The sequence below is a fragment of the Hippocampus bargibanti genome, linkage group LG05, assembly GCF_051943395.1.
Source record: "Hippocampus bargibanti isolate YZ-2025 linkage group LG05, ASM5194339v1, whole genome shotgun sequence".
Taxonomy (NCBI): domain Eukaryota; kingdom Metazoa; phylum Chordata; class Actinopteri; order Syngnathiformes; family Syngnathidae; genus Hippocampus; species Hippocampus bargibanti.
In genome coordinates, this window is record NC_142738.1 from 14,125,140 (window position 1) to 14,143,646 (window position 18,507).

At 41.0% G+C, this 18,507-nt stretch overlaps 1 protein-coding gene and 2 pseudogenes across 3 annotated transcripts; 2 read left to right on the forward strand and 1 right to left on the reverse strand.

Annotated features, from left to right (window-relative positions):
- The first annotated feature begins 923 nt into the window (after positions 1–923).
- Positions 924–1,944, forward strand: LOC148898023 (uncharacterized; annotated as a pseudogene).
- A 1,556-nt stretch (positions 1,945–3,500) lies between these two features.
- terb1 (telomere repeat binding bouquet formation protein 1) lies at positions 3,501–15,959 on the reverse strand. Of its 2 annotated transcripts, none has more exons than XM_088997064.1 (18): positions 15,845–15,959; positions 14,495–14,578; positions 13,879–13,989; positions 13,176–13,307; positions 12,883–13,014; positions 12,739–12,799; positions 12,564–12,661; positions 12,354–12,482; positions 12,124–12,276; positions 11,929–12,060; positions 7,644–7,769; positions 7,202–7,544; positions 6,697–6,764; positions 6,535–6,606; positions 6,186–6,434; positions 5,058–5,129; positions 4,886–4,969; positions 3,501–3,772 (listed from the first exon to the last, which is right to left on the reverse strand). In XM_088997064.1, the coding sequence occupies exons 2-18, from the start codon at positions 14,574–14,576 to the stop codon at positions 3,765–3,767; spliced, it is 2,052 nt and encodes a 683-aa protein (XP_088853190.1). In that variant the 5' UTR covers positions 14,577–14,578; positions 15,845–15,959; the 3' UTR covers positions 3,501–3,764. The 2 variants fall into 2 exon arrangements, with proteins under 2 accessions (XP_088853190.1, XP_088853191.1); XM_088997065.1 differs by having other exon boundaries at positions 14,495–14,623; positions 15,845–15,933.
- Positions 15,420–18,049, forward strand: LOC148898025 (pyruvate dehydrogenase [acetyl-transferring]-phosphatase 2, mitochondrial-like; annotated as a pseudogene). Its single transcript, XR_016114935.1, has 4 exons — positions 15,420–15,440; positions 15,900–15,944; positions 16,438–16,704; positions 17,299–18,049. The product of XR_016114935.1 is annotated as a pyruvate dehydrogenase [acetyl-transferring]-phosphatase 2, mitochondrial-like (transcript).
- The last annotated feature ends 458 nt before the right edge of the window (positions 18,050–18,507 follow it).

Here is an 18,507-nt window from a genome sequence, read left to right on the forward strand (position 1 = left end):
CTCTGAGTAGACTAAAATGTTGGTGTTAGATTGAAGGAATTACAATTTATCGGCATCAACTAAACCGGTCCTAACAACCAAAAATGTCCTTGAGAGTTTTTAAAGGCGCTTATAAATCAAATGTATTATTATTATTGTTATTATTATTACTATTATTATGTTTAATTTAATTAGTGACATTCAGTGAATGAGCTAACTAGCTATCTACCTAGCTATCTTTTAGTTTTATAGCTATCTAAGTGGCTAGCTATCTAGCTAGGTATCTGTTGGCTATCTATTAGTTATCTACTAGCTGGCTAGCTAGCTTTCTATCTGTGTATTTAATAGTGACAATCAGTGTATTAGCTCACTATCTAGCCCGCTAGCTATTAGCTATATAACTATCTAGGTGGCTAGCTATCTAGCAAGCTATCTGTTGGCTATCGATTAGCGATCTACTAGCTGGCTAGCTAGGTTTCTATCGACGGGTATTTATTTCCGGGTTGAGTGAACGCTGGCGCGTGGGGCTGCCGCTGCTCACCCACAGAAAACTTATCCTGTGACTGTAAAATGTCCTTGAGAGTTTCGAAAGGCGCGTATGAATGAAATGTATTATTATTATTATTATTATTATTATTATTATTATTATTATTATTATGAAAATGACAGATGTGACTGCTCGATTCAGATTAAAGGTTGACCATGTTTTGAAATGATTTATCTCTGACGATTTTATGGATTTATGTTTTTTTAAACGAGAACCTGGCATTGAACAAGTGTGTCACCGTTTTATCCACTATTGGCGCAGGGAATAGTGAATAGGTAGGTGCATGTTCACAGCATTTATATATTTTGCGGGTCAAAAGACTCAACGTTGATTGTACTGTATTCGCTCATCCGGATGCATTTAAAATGACACTATCATTTCCTAATGACAGGTTCACCATGGGAAACAAGATCATCCGGAAACATGAGTCACCATTCAGCACAGCAGGCCCATGTCAAGAACCCGTTGAGGATCAAAAGACGACAGAGTTGGGAGCTTCTGATGTGATGCCGGTTCAGCAAACTGTGCCGGCAGAGGAGGGAGACATGGTGTTGGGACAAGAAGCCACTAAGACCCCATGCCTGCCCAATGAAGAGTGTGTATGCGCTCCTACACCAATATCAGTGGCACGCGGGGAGGTGGATTTCGAGGCAGCCCCGGTTCAAGAGACATTCTTATCTCCTTCCGTTGACCTCAACACAGATTTCTCCTCCACACAATCCACTGTCTCCCTTCAAACACCCATCATGGGAGACAAGGGTGCATATGCAGCGGCAGCTGTAGGATCTCCAGATGACACAGAGGCGGCCGTGAGCGCCGCTTTAGATTCAGTTGAAGACAGAAGATGCTGGCAATTTGGAGGCAGAGACTGATGGGCATTTCGAGTAGGAGGAAAACCTCAGTGAAGGTCTGAAGGAGTTGTCGCTGACGGGAAATGATCAGGACCTCATTGACGATACTCTCCTAGACGTGAGTGTGTCTGTCGAGCCGGTCCGTGTATCAGAAGATCCGTAGTCACTTGATGCGAATTCACAAGGAAATACAGGTATTGATGTCCTTGGGTTGTTTCACAATGAAAGCTGAACAACTTTTTTTTCTTGATTTTCTTCTTTTTCAACATTTATGTAAGAAGGAAGTGTGGGAATGGACGTGACTGGCAGAGGTTTTCTGTGAACTGCATACCGTACTTCCACAAACAGTGGCCGGATACTTTTATTCATGCAATCGGAGTCTTAATTGGAGTCATGACAACGTATAAACCCATATTTGGAATTACCAGTATACCAATGATATGACCATGATAGTTAACCGAGTGTGCAGGCTTATTTAAGTAGTTAACCATTATGTATTTATAATTTTGATGTGATGAAATGATTCATTTTCAGCCAGGCCATCAGTCTTTTTTTTTCCTCTTTTGTTTTTACAATATCTGTGCTTAGGAACGGCCTGTGGTTTATTTTATTTGATTCGTATATATATATATATATATATATATATATATATATATATATATATATATATATATATATATATATATATATATATATATATTATATATATATATATAAATAATTTGAATTCTCCCACCTAATCACAGAGTTTTGGTGGGATAGGGGTGTGGTGGTGAGATTGGGACCTATTGGCAGTTGTGAACTGACAATTTCCTTCATTACTGATATGAATGGTAGCACCTATGAACTGAGCCGACTGAGACGACTGCTCATTTTCCTTTCTCAATGCAAGACATGAGACATATATTTTCAGTCAATTGTTTATTATCCGGGAGGTGTCTTAAAAGATTGCCCACTATTTGCGGAAATAGAATACTGGGACAAAGTTGTCTTGTCATTTCAGCAAAATAAAAAGAAAGAACAATGCCTTTTTGAGTGCTGTGTGTTGATTACAAGTGTATTTTCCATGCATCGTGACAAGCTGATATTTTTTCTGTATTTCCCATTTCAATAAACAAGTAATGGGAAAGTGGACGGTTGGGCAAGGAAGAAGGGAGGTTTTAGTTCAGTTTTGTTTTTTCTTGCTTGAATGACGATTAAGCACGACCTCTGGCAGACCTCTGACAATGTTTTGTTTCCCTTCCACAAGGGGGCACCATTTCCCTTTTTTCCAATTTCGCGCTTTGGTCGAGCTTCAGCTGTTATTAAATCGCTATATCAACCAACATGTATGTATTGCATTGTATTTTGGAACAGCCGCCTTTATTTGAAGTTCATATAAGAGGGAACTCTGGGCTTTCCTATTAACACATTCACTGCCATTCACAAATTTATTCGGGAATTGAAAATATGATGTCGAGCATCATTCCCGAATTTGTTCAGGTTTACTTTTTTTCCTGTTCGAATGCCGATAAAGCGCTGGCCGCGGCCTCTGGAAATGTTTTCCTTTCCACAAGGGGACAGCATTTTCCTTTTTTCCATGTTAGCACTTTGTTCCAGCTTTAGCTATTGTTAAAACCCGATATAAACCAATACGTATGTATTGCATTGTATATTGGACAGCCACCCTCATTGCAAGCTCATATAACTCCAGACCCATATAATTTAGGAATGTACTTTTTTGTCTGATGAAAGAAGATAGTGTAATGTTTCTTACGCTGTGTTGAATGTTTATGTAGTCCTAAAACTCAATATTCTATGGATCTTGGAATTCGAGTGACAATGACAATAACCCTGGCACTAGAGTGGACACATTTTTTCACGTCTGGCAGTGAATGAGTTAAACCGACTTTGGCAGAGCACATCCAGGACTGGTCCTTCAAGTCAATCTCCAAGTACAAATTTACAAATAAACATTCACCCCGTTTGCCACTTAGAGTCTTCAATTAGCCTAACATTTTTTCCTCCAGAATGCAGGAAGAACCGCAGCACCAATAGATAGACCCAAATGCAATAATTAACTTAAATGAATGCTGTACCTCACTGATAGTGATGGAAACAGATAATTTGTTACGCATATGACATGGGGCATATCCATATATTTTAATTCATGAATGACAACTAATTCATTATAATATTAACAACGACTTGTACCCATAATGGTGCAGCAGAAATACTTTGGATGTGCTGTAGAACAACTCATGACTTAGCAGTCCTGAACAAATTTGAAGAGAAACTACATTTGTTGAACTGAAGGCTCTGGAGCCAAAACAGTTTCTGTTGAGTCTGATGAAGGGGTAGAGTTTTAGTGAAGAGTCTCTCAGTCACATGGTCAGCATCCGGAAGCTTTACTTGTCTAAGGACAGAAATAATAAGATTTAGTTTTAATTGACACTTAAAGGACAACCGACACCACTTCTACTAAGCGCATTTTACAAAGATTCCACCGCATATACAGTAGCTATATTTATGTTTTAAGACTCGCGCTGAATCTTCATGAAGTCTTGTTTTCGAGTTGATGACGATGCCCGAAGTGACGTCACATTCGGAACACCCTCGACCAAGAAAGCGACAGACAATGCATTTTGGGTAATTTTTGTCATCTGAAAACACCATGTTGATCGCGAAATTAGAAGGAAAACTACATAAATAACGCGATAGTGAATCGTTGTATGTCGCAGCCAATTGCGGTAACACGCATAAAGAAGGTGTAAGTTTACACAAATTCACAGCGGACAAATCAGCCCATTTCCAACGGAGCTTGTGCGCCGTCTTGTGCATTTTCTGGGCGCGACAACGGAGTCCAGATCTTCACCGGTTTCATCGCTTGCAGGTGGCTCGAACTGATTCGGAAGGACTTCTTTAATCGATTGCAACCATTTATGCTTTACTCTTCAGAACGATTTGAATCATATTCATAACTGGATGAGTAACAAGAAAGCATCTTCTCTGAATCTGAACTCTCTGAGGCCATTGTTTTGATTCTGGAGCAAGGCAATGTGTGACCCATAGTGACGTCACGAACAAGGGTGCGGGACTTTCTGAATCTCCCCAGTTTCAAGGACACTAAGTCATTTTTATCGGTGTTTTGCATTTGACTAAAAAACAGCCTGCGTGTTTTGGGTATTTTTGAAAAAAATTTGTGCACGCGCGCACAATTTTTTTGTTTCCTAACTGACATCAAAAAAACGTTTTATACCATCTAAAATACCCAAAACACACTGATTTTTCACACACACGCACGCACGCACACACACATGCACGCACACACACACGCACACACACACACACACACACGCACACACACACACACACACACACACACACACACACACACACACACACACACACACACACACACACACACACACACACACACACACACACACACACACACACACACACACACACACACACACACTGGACACCCTGCCGCCATAATAAATAATATATTGTACTATGTACGTACCGGACATGTGACAAGGGAACTTCAGTGTTTGAGCTCTTCTTTTCATCGGGACCAAGTTAATATCTGTCAGTGGAGTTTGAAGACCTACAATTCCATATTTGCAAACTGTCACCAATGATTACTGATGATCAAATACACACAATGAAATGTTCAATTTCAAGCGGTGTCTTACCATTCTGCCAGTTCCAAATCCTTTCAGGCATCCTTTGCTTTGATCCATGGGAGGTCGGAATCAAGACGACATCTGGATGGAGGAAGAAGTTAGATTTCGCTAGCAGGGATGTTGATATTTGACAAAGGAAAAAAATGCACGGCAAGAGTGAAACATTTGCAGCACGGCATTTAGCACGTCTGTCTGACAGTTTAGGGGTTCTGTATTTCAACTCTGTGGAGTTTGCATGGTCTGTGGTGGTGCTTTTCAAGATAGGCAAAGACAGAAAGGAACTCTCCATTGACTAAAACAGTCACCTTTCTTTTCCAAATGGTGCATAAAGATGATTCTGTTTCAGTTGCAAAAATGGTTAATGCTCTATGCCAAAGTTAGATTCTTTTAGCATATCACATTAGCCATTCTCACTGCTTTGAAAATGGTCTGTTGACTATTGATTGATCGTGTTTTGGTTCTGAATGAGGTGATCTGTTCAGGTGAAAGACGGATCTATCCTTGTGGAGCCACTTCAAAATTATGAAAAAAGAAATCGATGTGTCTTACTACCTTAAATAGAAAGATGAGATGGAGCAGCATTACAGCATGTTGATAATGTAAAGCAGGGGTGTCCAAAGTCGGTCCTGGAAGGCCGCCGTCCTGCCTGTTTTCCAGCTCTCCCAGGAGCAACGCACCTGATTCAAATCATCAGGACCATTTTGATGCTGCTTCAGAGCTGGCTGATGAGCTGATCATTGGAATCAGGTGTGTTGCTCCTGGGAGAGCTGGAAAACAGGCAGGACAGCGGCCCTCGAGGACCGACTTTGGACACCCCTGATGTAAAGTGTATGTCAAAAGCTACTGTTCACATTCTACTCTTTTGGACAGATGTAAGGCCATCGACATTTGAAATCTTAGTCAGTGCAGTTTTTGTCAGAACATCCTTCCCCTTGTCTGTGGTTGTTCTTGTTTTCCTGACTGCAGTCCATAGGGTGTGTTTTGGAGTTTTGATTGGCGGCACAATTTGCCCGAACAAATTATAAAATTCCTTCATGGATTGTATTCAGCAAAAGAAGCACTAGCAACCTTCCATTTTTCAGTTTTCAATCCGCAGAGCAAAACGTTTGAACACACAAGTATTAGAGGATGGATTACTTTTTAAATTTAGACACGGAAGCTTCCAGCTTGTGAGCATTCTCCGTGGCGCCCCCACTGACTCCTCTGTTTTCAGATGGGTGGTTTCAAGCATTTCCAGCTCTCTCTCCACCAGAGAGCTACGGTGGGAGGCGTTGAAGTGCACTGTCGCCTCCCGGAGGACCTTGTGCATTTCACACTTCTGACGGCAGAAGTCCAGGACAGAGGCAAAAGTACGACTGGTCACTCTCTCAAAAGGCATCGTGCAACCTGAGGGAGTGAAAAGAGAAAGAGCATGAGAAGACAATTGATTTCAACTCGTACGACGATGCAATGCACAATGTTTTTGTGCCGCACACTGTTGTTTTACCCGTGCATCTTTCATTGTTGTGGGATTCCTCCTCTTCCCTTTTCTCCGCAAATATGTCACTGTCCTGCAACTCTGAATATCACGACAGGGTATTTAAAACAGGAAAACCATCTCATCTACAGTACTTGAAGAGCATATGCATTTCCATTTTTCACAGCTTACTTTCTCCATCACTGCATTTAATCGCCCGTGGTACTTGGTGCTGTTGCTCTGGAGAGTTCTTCGGGGGACTTTAAACAAAAATTATTACTCATGATTAAGTGTCTGAGATGATCCCCTTTCGGGGAAAGCGGTTACAAAAGTGGACAGCCTATCATGTTATTGGGTCACAGTGTGGATTAAGAGGACACACCAGGATAAAATGTAGCATTATTGGTTTTGTTTTGAATATACTTGGATTGTACAAGTACCGGCATGTACTTTTTTACTTTTATTTGCTTATTCTGTGCAGTAATGGCTAGAGCAAAACTGCCACTTTAAGAGTTGAAGTCCAGACCCTGGCCTTGCTGGAGAGTTTGCTATCCACTGTGGGTTTTCTCCGGTTCCAAGCCATGCATAGTTGTTTATAATATAAATTATAAATAAAAAAATGTTGTTGCATTAGGTCACAGCAGTGTTGGCATAAACCCATAACCCCTGTAAAATATTAAAAAGGACATACTCCAACCTGTCTACTGTTGATGCATATTGGCCCCCCTGTTGTTGCTGTACTTGGGACTGTATCAGCGATCCAGTACCATGACAGACTGAACATGACACAGTCCTGTTGGTTTCACACGCCTCTTTGTCAGCACATGACTTTGTATTCTTGTCATGTCTTCCACCCGCTCCTTTGTCATTTTCCTCCTTTGAGTTGAACATGTTGAAGGAATTGTGTTTTTTCAGGACACAAAGAGCCTTGAGGTTGAGCGGTGAGGTTATTGAAAAATCAACTGGGCCAAATTCTTCAGTGGCTGCTGTGGCAAGCTTCTCATCTTTTTGCCTTGCACCAAGGATGCCCAAAGATGTAACTTTGGTGACAGAAAAATAGATTCCAGTCATCAACACCGAATTTCATTCAATTATACATTGACCAGCAGGATCTCATTTGATGAATGCCTCAGACTTACTAGCTTGTTTGCAGGTCTGCAGTATAAATGTAGCAAACTTTCTGATCTTCTCATTTGCATCTTCAGCGACCAGCGTGATGATAAGTGGCAGGCCACCACACTGCAACAGTTGGCACTGGTGTTCCTCTGTAGATAGTATTAGAAAAGGGCTCTTGATGTTACACAATAACAATCTATTAAACAAAGGTACATTGTATTTTTTATTATTGGCTGACAGTTAGGGCTGTGGGGAAAAAAAATGGCACCACCCTACCCACTTTTGAGAACTTGCAACCCGCAAGACACAAGACAAGGGCACAGAAAATCCCACTGGACCCCTCGCATCCTGCCCATAACCTTGTCCACCTACTGCCGGTAAACACTACCGATCCATACGCACCAGATCTAGCAGACATTAAAACTGCTTCTTCCCTACAACCATTAACTCCCTAAACATAACCCAAATCTACTTGTATAGTGGCTCATATAATTATGCATAACCCCGTGGAACAGCATTACCACTCTAATTATTGTAGGTCCAGCTGTATTAACTTGAACCATTGTAACTAATCTCTGTTCCACATCACCAGACACTTTAAAGGGCTCAAAGACTTCTTCCCAATTGCACACTTCAACTTGCTCAACAAATAACTGCTATTGGTCACTTTAAAATGGTGCAATGATTATTTACACCAACTTCACAACTGCTATAGTATTGTATTGTACCACTGATCACTTTTGCTTTGCTTGATACATTCTACATTGTCTCACAGCTGTTATTGGGTGACACAACCGCATAATGGTACCTTTACATGATGGAATGTCTTTGCATATTTACTTGTCATGTCCTTGATTATAGTTGCTTGTTATTTATGATATATGATAGTCTGTAGGAGCGGAGACAAATTTCTTGAGTAATGTTAAGCAGATTCCTTACTTACAGACAGTGTATTGTAGATGTTCAAATACCTGACATGTTTCGGCGACTACTTCCGCCTACGTCAGAGTGTCACGGATGTTGCTGTGACGCGCCATTTTCAGCTGGTGTTGCTATGAGGGCGTGACCTACCTGTCAGAACTGACAGGCAAGCCACGCCCCCCGCTGTCCGCTCGTCCCTCCAGGATGCTGCTCCAGGTAGTAGAGAGCATGTAAGCTCCCTCATCCCTGTTGATGGTCCTTGGTCCTCACTTTCGGATTTCAATGGCCTCCCTGATCCAGCGCTGATGTTTGTTGTCTTCGGTGCGGATGACTCTGGCCTTCTCCCAGTCCATGATGTGGTTCTCTCTTTTGCAGTGGTCCGTGATGGCTGATTTATGGTGCTCCTGTTGTGCTTGTTCTTTTATTGCTCTTGTTTGGATTGTTGCCGTCTCCTTCTCGCACTCGTTCTTGTGCTCTTTTTTTCTTGTATTGAAACTCCTTCCTGTCTCCCCGATGTATGATTTATTGCATGACTTGCATGGGATTTCATATATTGAACACAGGAGGAAAAACATATACAACACGCACTGAAAAAATGCCAATATCCCCAGTGGGCAATAACTAAAGGGGCAGAGCAGGTCAAAAACAAAAACAACACAAGACAGGGAAGAAAGAAAAAGCAAACAAACAAACAAGAACACAGAGCAATGGTAACACTACCGTACATAAGAGGAATCACAGAACGCATACAAAGGGCACTGAGGAAACACAACATAAACACACCGGTCAAACCACACACAACTCTCCGTCAAATCTTGGTACACCCAAAGGACAAAATACTCCCGGAAAACAAATGTAACGCAATATATGAAATCCCATGCAAGTCATGCAATAAATCATACATCGGGGAGACAGGAAGGAGTTTCAATACAAGAAAAAAAGAGCACAAGAACGAGTGCGAGAAGGAGACGGCAACAATCCAAACAAGAGCAATAAAAGAACAAGCACAACAGGAGCACCATAAATCAGCCATCACGGACCACTGCAAAAGAGAGAACCACATCATGGACTGGGAGAAGGCCAGAGTCATCCGCACCGAAGACAACAAACATCAGCGCTGGATCAGGGAGGCCATTGAAATCCGAAAGCGAGGACCAAGGACCATCAACAGGGATGAGGGAGCTTACATGCTCTCTACTACCTGGAGCAGCATCCTGGAGGGACGAGCGGACAGCGGGGGGCGTGGCTTGCCTGTCAGTTCTGACAGGTAGGTCACGCCCTCATAGCAACACCAGCTGAAAATGGCGCGTCACAGCAACATCCGTGACACTCTGACGAAGGCGGAAGTAGTCGCCGAAACATGTCAGGTATTTGAACACCTACAATACACTGTCTGTAAGTAAGGAATCTGCTTAACATTAGTTATCAAGTAGACAGGATGAATTTAGTACAAAAATTTCTTGAGTGTTCCACAAACATGGCAAAAGATAACTCTAATTCTGAAAGCTGTGGCGGATAGCAGCTTCAGATGCAATGTGCATTGTTTTTGACTTTTCTACAACAAATAAAAACAAACAGCTGAGAGGAGCAACCTGTGGCTCTTTCTCATATGCAAGACCACAGTAATGATACTACAGTGAAGCTTGAATAGCAGGGAAAGACTGAACGTTTCAACAGTTATTTGTCAGTATGTATGAATTAACTAGCATACAAACAAGGGTATCCCTCCCCTCTATAATAAAATAACAACTGGCCAAAACAAACATGCGAATCAAACCCCTGAAGATGGATGACACCGATTCGCTGTGGCGACCCCTTGAAGGGAAAAGCCGAAAGGAAAAAAACAACTCTTCCAAATGATGTTTTTTGAAGCTTTGAAAATATTAACTGCAAGTGCATTTAACTTGAAAGTGCAATACAACTGAACTGTACTGATGCTGTTAATTATTTTGTTTTATTTGTTTGTTTATTTTTTGTTTCCATATAACTTAGAGGTACAGTGCATTCCATGCACAACAAATAGTGATACCTCGGCTTACAAACGCTTTAGCTCACGAACTTTTCACGTTATGAACATTAGATTTGTGAGAATACATAGGAATACATAGTTTTCAGAGGTTTGATTCGCATCTTTGTTTTGGCAAAAAAAATTACGTCGGATGCCCTTCCTGACACAAACCTCTGTATTTATCCGGGCTTGGGACCGGCACAACAAGACACTGGCTTGTGCCCCCTTGTGGCTACAGGGAAAAGAGATAAAGAAGGTGGAGGATTTTAAGTATTTGGGGTGAACTGGAGCGGCTGGAGAAAAATGTCAGGTGTGATGTATGATAGAAGGGTTTCAGTTAGGATGAAAGGAAAAGCCATGATGTTTGGACTGGAGACAGTGCCACTGAAGAAAAGACAGGAAGCAGAGCTGGATGTAGCAGAGCTGAAGATGTTGAGGTTTTCTTTGGGAGTGACCAGGTTGGATAGGATCAGGAATGAGTACATTAGTGGGACAACTCATTAGAGGCTTTGGAGAGAAAGTCAGAGAGGCCAGACTGAGATGGTTTGGACATGTCCAGAGGAGAGTGACTATATCGGAAGAAGGATGCTGAGCCTTGAACTGCCAGGCAGGAGACCGAGAGGAAGACCGAAGAGGAGGTTTATGGATGTGGTCAAAGACATGAAGGTAGCTGGTGTGAGAGAAGAGGATGCACAAAAACGGGATAGATGGAGGACATTGATTCGCTGTGGCGACCATTGAGGGGAAAAGCCGAAAGGAAAGGAAGGAAAAGAAGGAGAAGACATACGAACTAGTTTTCGTTGGACGAACCAAACCACACAGCTCCACGGTGGACGGCGGACTACTTTCATGCGGATGAACACCAAACCACACGATCGAACATCGCTATGGTGGCTGGCGGACTAGTTTTCCACACCCCCCTTTGAGTGCAGATGTGGTTTGTTATCGAATGTAGTATTTTTGCTATTATGGAACTGAAAAAGACCCCACCACAGGCTCGTGTTAAGCCGAAGAAGACACAAAAGAAAATTATGGTCGAGCAAAAGAAGGAGATCATCAAAAAACACAGGTGTGCGTTTGTGTAACTTAGCGTTCCAGTACCAGTATGCTAAGTCGACCATTGCTACGTGTGGCTAGGTGTGTATCCATAAAATAAGGTATATTTTGTGTAGTTTTAAGGCTTATTTAGTAGAAAATTATGTTTTATGGGGACCAGGGAACAGATTATTATCATTTCAAATGGTTTCTGATGGGAAATAAATGTTTGGCAGACGAACTTTTCACCTTACACACACTTTCTTGGAACCAATTAAGTTCATAAACCGAGGTATCACTGTAGTTAAAAACTCAGTTGTTTCCGCAGCCGCTGACTTTCTTACCAGAAGCTTCAGTGAAATGGCCCAGTAAGATTAGCACTGCCAGTCTATCCTCACAGTTGAGTTGCGGGCTTGCCAGCAGGGAAACAAGATGATCGACGACAGTGTAGCAGGCCAAAACTGAAGCCAGATTTGCTGAATGGAAATAAGAGGCAAATGATGTAGTTTACAGTGACATTTCATGAGATGAACCCTCACCGTTGTTCTCGATACATGCTGACACCGTCTTGATTAATATTATTAAAAGCTGGCAAGACAACGGGCTTGTGTCAGATTCAGATGCCAGACGAATCAGCATGAGAACAAGGGTATCCAACACCCCGGTGGCGGCAAAGTTCCTTTGAACACGTCCTGGAAACACAAAGTATCTGTTGGGTAACACACAGGGCTTTTTACATTTGACAGTATGGAATTTTGCCTCTACATACCGTTGTTGGCAACAGTCATCGCTATGAAGGAGCAAAGATATCGAAACACCTCAAAGCAAGGCAAAGAAATCTGCTGAAGCCACATTTTTATTTTGGGAAAGGATGACACACAGACGCACTGAGCGTCTTCTGGAGTATGAGGGGAACACAAAGATTAGCAGAGTGCTTCAGGCAAGTATCATGATTATGAATGAATATTTATTGCAATACCATTCTGAGGGTTGTTGACACACCCACATAGCGCATTGGACACAGATACCCAAAGGCAGATATGAGAAGATTCTGCAGTAGCTTCAGGAAACATGTTCCTGTAATGGTGTCAACACAAAAAAATACAAAATGAGTTCCTTGACTTGTGTGTGAATACAGATTATTTTTCACCTACTTAAAGAGGTTCAGCAGAAATTCTACGCAGCCAGTGGTTTGGGCAAAAGTTTGCCCTGCCTCTAGAAAAGAACCACTATTGATGAAGTTTTTGCTCTTGAATAAAAATTCTTGTTTCCATGTTGAAGATAAGCTTGGGTCTTACTGTTGTTGGATACCAACACGGAGAGGAAATAGACAGAGACACTTTTCTGTCTAAGCGAGGCATCTTCTTCTTTCATATAGGCACAAATGTCCAGAAATATCTTCCTTTGACATAGACTATTCTTGCAATACACTTCAAGAGGAAAAAAACATGGTTGAAACTTGTACTTTATGGATTGAAGGCCGCAAAAAACTTTCTGTTGTGACACAGTGAGTATCCTAACATAACACTGGTCCAATCTTATCACAAATATGCCACTGTGAGTTGTTTGGCATTGAGAATGCCGTACATACCATTGGCCTCCGCTAAAGTGCCAAGTGTGAAGAGCGCAGTATGCCTTACACTTGGATGAACAACATCGGATTTGAAGAGACTGTACACAAACATCACACCTCCCATTTCTCTTAGCAGGTCCACATTGTGTTCTGAAATTATACATGGTGAATGTGAAATGCACGAAATAAGAATGAAAATGGGCTACTGACTGGGCCATGCATTTGTCATATGAATTAGGTGAAGGGAAGTCAGTGTCGAAATCAATAATTTAGAAAATTCAATGGTGGGTTTGGGATATACCTTTTTGTAATAATAATAATAATAATACATTTAATTTACAAGCGCCTTTCTGAACACTCAAGGACACTTTACAACAAAGACAACACACAAAACAGTAAAATCATGCATAAAGCAATAAATAATAAAACAGCACCTTTTTGTGTTGGGGTGGGACAAATATCCTTTGTGGAAATGTTTTTGTTATAACAATCGAAATAACAACAATGGTAGTTTCGAAAATGTCTTTAGATCAGAATAAAACATAGTATTGTACACAACGCCGTAGTATATGTTTTAAATAATAACGCTCCAGTTTGAGTTTTAAATTATACAAAAAAAAGTTTTAAATTATACAAAAGTCACGATTATTCAGAATAAAAACTTGAATACCGGTGTTTCTAATGTATATCATATCGCCTCAACCCTTACGTCTGATCTTACCTTTTTTCTCACATATGGAGTTGATGGTGACAAGGGCTTGTTTCTGTAAGTCCGGACAGTCCATCTGGAACTTCAGACATTCAAGCAGGAAAGAGAGATCTGTCTTGGTAGCTGACATCACAACATGAAACACAAGCCAGACGCACATTAGTACATATACGGCTACACGGAAATTAACATCGCCTCTGTTAATATACATATTTCAATGATTCCCAAAAACACAGCGTGGCCTGAGAGATCATCAGTGTGGCATGAAAAATTTGCTAATTTCACAGACAAAGTCAGAAAATTATTGCCAAACTTAATGTCTTTGACACTGTGCACTATCTCCTGATAGTTGCTGTGGTGAACACAGTGTACTTACTATATTTAATTCATCTGTTGCCCTTCATCAACAGAATAGTGTTGTTGTTTTCAACTGAACAGGCCCACATTTGAAATTAAAGTGAGATGAGATCAACATTATTTCAGCAAACTGTAAATGCATTTTGTGGCATTTTATTTTTCTTTTGTAGTGTGACCTGAGGTTTTCCTTATGAAATATTGTATACTGTATGTGCTCTGAATGTAAATTGAGAAACATTGATAATTGTTCAAACAATCAGAATACACTCACTGTTGCGGCTGCTGCTGTAAACCAATGCATCATCAGTGCTCTCTTGCACTGTTTCAGTAGTTTGAACTCCCAGGTGATGCATTACTGTAATTGGTGTCAAGAGTTTATTACAGTCAGGTAAACTTTGTTCTGCAGAAGGACAGCAGTTGTCAAAATCAAAATGATAACAGTATACAAAATAAATAGCTAATTCTATGAAAGACACGAGGCACATTAATATGCTTACTTGGATATCATCACATATGCTCACATTAACATATTCGGGTGAAAGTAGCGAAAGCTAAGCACGACTTGTGTGTCTTTGTGTGTAAGAAATAAACAGATCAAACTTGTCCAAATGTGGAATAATATGTACTATTATATGTATATAATTACCTTTACCGTGCACATGATTTGTTTGTCTTCACAAATTAATTAAGCTAACAATATTGGACTCCGGGTGCGTCAATGGTATACAAAAGGAAATATGGCGTCCAAGACGGCCAAGATATTTGACAGACTTCATTTTGAATCATTTGTTTTTATTTTAATTTTGTGTAATGATATCCAAGCATGCCGCTATCGGGCGTTTTGTTTAAATACTGTGACAGCAGATTATTTATTTGTATTTACAGTACGACAAAATTCATAAATTGCTCGAGGGTACGTAATCGGTTACGTTTTTTTTACGTCAGTCACATGCATATCTGTCCTCGGTGCTGTTCTGTTCATTTACTACTTCACGAGGCCACTTTGTGTGTGTTTTGATACGTGATAACGACTATATTGACGCCGTAATATATGTTTTAAATAATAACGCTCCAGTTTGAGTTATAAATTATACAAAAGTCACGATTACTCAGAAGTAGCATAAACTAACGTTAGCTTCTTGCAACATTTACAGATTACAGAATAAACATGATTTCACCTTTCTTCTAATTTCGTAATGCCCGGCAAGTTGTTGCGCGTAACGAACTTTACGCTGTTGTCCTTCCACACAGCGAAATTACTTGGAAAGTTGACTGTAGCATAACGGTTATCAAATATGTTGAGGCGTTCGTACGCCAGCATCATTGAACGAGCGTCAAGAGCCAGCAACATCCCAAATGCACTGCAGGTTTTAATTTCTTCTTTTTGAATCATCTATACCCATTCATTCACAGTGCCCTTGAAAGTTTTGAAATGCGCTTATAAATGAAATATTATTATTATGATATTCAATAATTCAGTCATTTTAACAAGTGCTGTTTTTTGTCGCCCCCACGCAAATTTTCCCAAGCAAGCATATCATCATCATCATCATCATCATCCTTCTTCCTCCTGTGATCTATTTTCCACAAGATACGAGCAAAAGTTGAAAAAAGATCTCACCTTGGCAACTCGAAGTGGGCGTAAACTCTCAACACATCAGGATTTTGACTTTCAGCTCAGCCAAGTGCAGATCGACAGCATTCTGCGAGCAAATGAGCAGGTAATAACACTGGCTTGCTGAGAATGACCTCTGTTGGCACAGACCTCTGTTGGCACAGTGCTTCGAAGCCACAGATATTTTACAAAGGCTGCTGTGAACTCTCATCGCTTGGCAGAAAACATGTGGTGGAAAAATACATTACAGTAAAGTCTCGTTATATCGATATCGGATATATCGATAGTCCCGGTTATATTGATACTATTTCTATGCACGCACGGAGAAAATTACATGCAAACAGGGTCGGATATATCGATAGTCCCGGTTATATCAATATTTTTTCGGACTCCCTTGAATATCGATATAACGAGACTTTACTGTATTTCAAATTTTGGTATCAGGAGATTTAAAGTAAATGCCAGAAAAAAATACACAAAAGGAAAGATTGGAGTGAAGGAGCGACAATAAAACAAACTTGCTCATCATTTTGCTGAACAAAAATCACACACTCCATTTTAAGAACCTATAATACTGTGTGATCCTTTGTCATCCGCAGGCTTTCATGCCCTCACGAGCATTTGGTGACGTGAGGTTCAAGTAGAGCCTCGAGTTGCAGCGCAGCATCCTCGCTAGCCTCGAGTCCAACGTGGTACCTGACTCCCTCAGTCTGTACCACTACACCTTACCCAATTACCTGACACCACCCTACCTGGATGCGGTTCCAGAAGTGACCTACCTTGGCACCAATGGCTTGTGGGACGAGCTGAGTAATCAAGAGGCGGTGCAACTCGTTGGCGAGCGTCTGAGTGGTGTTCACCGTCAGGTATGCACAAGATGAATGCTGTACGGCAAGGTAAAACTTTTACAAAGAAACAATAGCCTTTTCAATACGAATATTATAGGGGTGGATTGAAAATGTTGTGATCTTCATCTTTGTTTTCTAATATGTATTATAACATTACATAATATTGTAACTTTTTTGTTGGTGGTCACGCGAGTGTGCGAAACCCTATCCCAGCTATCTTCGGGTAATCGGCTTGCTACACCTTTAATTGGTTGCCAATTGCAGGGCACATACAGGATAGACGAGCAACCAGCCACTCCCACACTCACACCTCGGGACAATTTAGAGTGTTCCATTAACCTGCCATGTATGTTTTTGGAATGTGGGAAAAGACCAGAGTACCTGGAGAAAACCCACAAAGGCACAGGGAGAACATGCAAATTCCAAATCCTGAATGGAACCCTGCACCTGTGCCTTGTGAGGTGGAGGTTCTAACCATTCGCCCACCATGCCGAATTTCTGTCAGATGCCGGTTTGGTCAGAAAAGTAGTCTAGTCTTAAATCATTTCTACGTGTCTAGAATTTTCCAACAACTGAACACAAAACTCCCTTTCCCATGATTTCACCCGCCAGGGTCCAGTCTCTCAGTCGGAGCGTCAGCTAAATCTGGGCCATCTGCACCAGCTCCTGCTCAAGCGTCAGGCGCGCCTCTTGCCCGCCTTGGACACCAACGCCGCCACGCACCTCATCCGGCACGCCCTGGGTAACGGGGAGTACGGCGAACTCTGCCACGAACGGCTGGCGTACATGCTGGCTCTTCCCCAAGACCTGGCTCACATGGACCGCAACGACATCACGGCCATCGTGGTTTATTTAAACACACAGGCGAATGACTGACCGATTGGCTTTATGTTTTCGACAGAATTTTGTTTTCCATGAAGTAGTATTAATATACAGTGTTTTCAACAGTGTAATCTCTGTTGTCATTTTCTCATGAAAATTCATCAAATACACTTATCAGTTCACGTTTTGTCAGAAGTAATTTTTCTTTGACATTTTAATGTGTTTGACGCAGCCCTATTTCATATACTCATGCACCTGAAGAACATTTAAGAAGAGAAAAACTTTTTTTTGGTCAATTACATCTAATGATGACAATTTATGTAGTCCTAAAACTCAATATTCTGTGGGTCCTGGAATTTAAGTGACAATGACAAAAATCCTGGCACTAGAGTGGACACGTATATGTATATGTGTATATATGTATATTTGTATATATGTATATATGTGTATATATGTATATATGTGTATATTTGTATATGTGTATATATGTATATTTGTATCACTGACGTGCAGGTGATGATGACATGGATGTCATCATGGAAAGCTGTCATGGAAATATCAAATGAAAAAATAAATTACACAGTTATATGTATTTAGTGATTTGTACTTTAAAGTTCTTGTCCATTTAACTTCACCGTTTAGAATTTTTTTTCAAAATCGCTGAATTTTCACATTTACCGTTCAAATACTAAGTAGAGACGAGCAGAGAGGCACCAGCCGGCTGATCCTCACTATGGATTGCGCAATCACTATGCTTACTGTGCTGGCTTGCTCTGCAGTGAGACCGCATTGCTGTCCTTCTGCATATCGCTATTAAAGCGTTCAAACACGTTTAGTATATGAACTAAATTTCTACAGTTTAGCTGGTGTATATAATGTACAGTCACTGTACATTATAAACACTGTACTACAGTGTTTATTTTATTTTTGTCAAAACTGTGCGTAGGTGAGGCAAACACTTCTCCCGCCTCATGACAGGCAGGGGGCGCTTGTGATTCC